This window comes from Phodopus roborovskii, unplaced genomic scaffold, assembly GCF_943737965.1.
Source record: "Phodopus roborovskii unplaced genomic scaffold, PHOROB, whole genome shotgun sequence".
In the NCBI taxonomy this organism is placed as follows: Eukaryota; Metazoa; Chordata; class Mammalia; order Rodentia; family Cricetidae; genus Phodopus; species Phodopus roborovskii.
Window position 1 is genome coordinate 139,990 of NW_026125335.1, and position 2,632 is coordinate 142,621.

General features: G+C 39.9%; 1 protein-coding gene across 1 annotated transcript; it reads right to left on the minus strand.

The window, feature by feature from the left end:
* Positions 1-1,382: 1,382 nt before the first annotated feature.
* Positions 1,383-1,791, minus strand: LOC127214223 (ATP synthase subunit f, mitochondrial). Its single transcript, XM_051174622.1, has one exon. The coding sequence runs from the start codon at positions 1,781-1,783 to the stop codon at positions 1,517-1,519; it is 267 nt and encodes an 88-aa protein (XP_051030579.1). The 5' UTR covers positions 1,784-1,791; the 3' UTR covers positions 1,383-1,516.
* Between the last annotated feature and the right edge of the window lie 841 nt (positions 1,792-2,632).

Genomic DNA, 2,632 nt, shown 5'->3' on the forward strand with positions numbered 1-2,632 from the left:
TCTGACATAACAATGGTATGTAGTGTGTGCGGTGGCTGGGGGTGGGGCATTATGTGGATGAAATCCATGGTCTAACATATGCTAGGCAAATGTTATACCACTGAACTATACATTCCAACTTCTCTACAACATTTTATTTTAAATTTTACAAAAGCTTGTAAACTGAGGTTTAATTGGAGATATAATTGATTTTTGAACAACTTTAATTACTGCAAAGCTTGTTCTTGTGAAAGAGTCCATTTTGTACTGCTTTTAAATTAGACTTGACAATAATGACAACAGTGAAGTCTGGAGGAACCTCTTGATCTGTTTTTTTATCAGTTACTCTAGACAAAAACTTTGATCATTGTTTGTTAGGCGTGTATGCTACACCAAAACTCTGGGCTTCTTGACTCTTTGACATGATCAATTTGAGCACTGAAAAATCACATACAGGCTGTTTAAAAAAAAAATGACTTCAGGAAATTTGCAGACAAATGATAGAACTAGAAAAATTCATCCTGAGGGAGGTAACCCAGATCCAGAAGGACAAACACTATCAATACCTAACCCAATTGTCATCAGAGAGGCTTCATCCAGCAACTAATGGAGACAGATGCAAAGACCAACAGCCAAACATCAGGCTAAGCTTGGGAATCCTGATGAAGAGAGGGGGGGAAGGGTTGTGGGAGATAGAGAGGTCAAAGACATCACAAGAAAACCCACAGAATCAACTAACCTGGGCTTTATAGACACTCACAGAACCTGAACTGACAACCAGGGAGCCTGCATAGGACTGACTTAGGCTCTCTGCATATGTGGGACAGTTGTGTAGCTTGGACCCGTTGGGTTGAGACAGGCTCTCATGGAATCCAGACTTGCCTTAGACAAACAAAATTAAATGGAAGGAAGAAAGGAAAGAAGGAAAAAGCAAAAGCAACCTGGACTTTAGTATCCCAGTAGTTCCAAAGACAACAGGTGCCTGATGGAAGAAGGGGCACCTCATGGTATCTGGAACATGAGTTACAGATAGTGAACCGCTGTGTGTGCTAGGAATCAAACTGAGTTCCTCTGGAAAAGCGATATGTACTCCTAAATGCTGACACATCTCTCCATCCCCTTCATATTTTTTCTATTTCTCATTACATTCATTCATTCATTCTGTGTGTGTGTGAGTTTGTAAACGCCATGATGCACATGTGGTGGTCAAAGGACAAGTTGCAGGAGTCAGTTCTCTCCTTCCACCATGTGGACCTGAGGATCAGGCTCAGGCTGTCTGGTTTGGTTTCCAGCAACTTTACCTACTATGCCACCTTACCACCACAGGCTTCATAGTTTTTTTGGTTTTTTGTTTGTTTGTTTGTTTGTTTGTTTGTTTTTGTTTGTTTGTTTCTTTAACCAGTCAGTCAGTCACCTTTTATTGGATACTAGTTCTTAGTCAGGATTTGAAGGTTCAGCCACAGTTAAATTCTTCATGGATGGGAGTGGGACAGGTGGTTATGCTCAGGTGTGCAGTGCCATCCATAGTGACCCTTCTTCAGTGGTACTTACGTCGCTGCTCATGTTTGAGCTCCTTGTAAGAAATGCAGTAGCTGAAAACCACGTAGGCTGCCAGCACCATGTTAATCCCCGAAATGCTGCCTTTCCGCACATTGATGTATTTGTTGTAATATCGATCGTAACCTCTCTGGAAGACTCCCACAATGCCACTGGGGGTGAAATTCCACATCAAGATCCAGCTTGGCAACTCTCCAAGTTTAACCTCTATGAGCTTCTTCTCCTTCAGTGGCACAATTGACGCCATCTTGCAATCCCGGTCCAGGCTTCATAGTTTTATGCAACACATCTTCCCAGAGAAGAAATAAAGAAATTGCCCTTTATTTTTCTTCCTTATACTAGTAGCCACTGCTTTGAATACTGATTCAAACACTAGCTGTCTTTATCTGGAATCACATTTTTTTGTCTATATAAAATACTGACCTTCTCATAAAGACTCCTGGGAAGCTAGAATTGTTAGGGGGAAAGTCATGGACTTGTGTCTCCCATTATATCTAATATACTGAAATAACAATCTCTACTTCTTTCCTAAATATGAGGTAAGGGGAAGACTACAGTTAATCTACAGAAAGCTTTAATACATGCAACACATGTGTGAACCTCAGAATAGTTATCCTAAGTTGGAAAATCATGAATGAAGGGCAACATGTGACAGGAAAGTGCTTTTGTGACAAATGAGGGTAAATTCATAGAAACTAAAAAATTAGTAGTGGGAGTAGCTGGAGGAAGGGGTCAAGATTTCAGTCTGTGAGAGAGACTAAAAGATATTGAGTTCTCTTTGGGATACTGAGAATGTTTTAGAACTAGGAAGTCCTTTGGCTAAGCAACACTGTGACACTACATAAATAAATGATGCTGACTTATATACTTAGAAGTGGTTCAAATGACAAATGTTCTGATATATGGGTCTTACCCCATTTCTAAAAGAATGTGTGTTTTGCACAAATAGGCTGGACCAAAGAAAAAAAGACCCCTCGACATATAATAATCAAAACATTTAGCATACAGAATAAAGAAAGAATATTAAGAGCAGCGAAGGAAAAAGGACAGGTAACATATAAAGGCAGACCTATCAAAATTATACCTGACTTCTCCA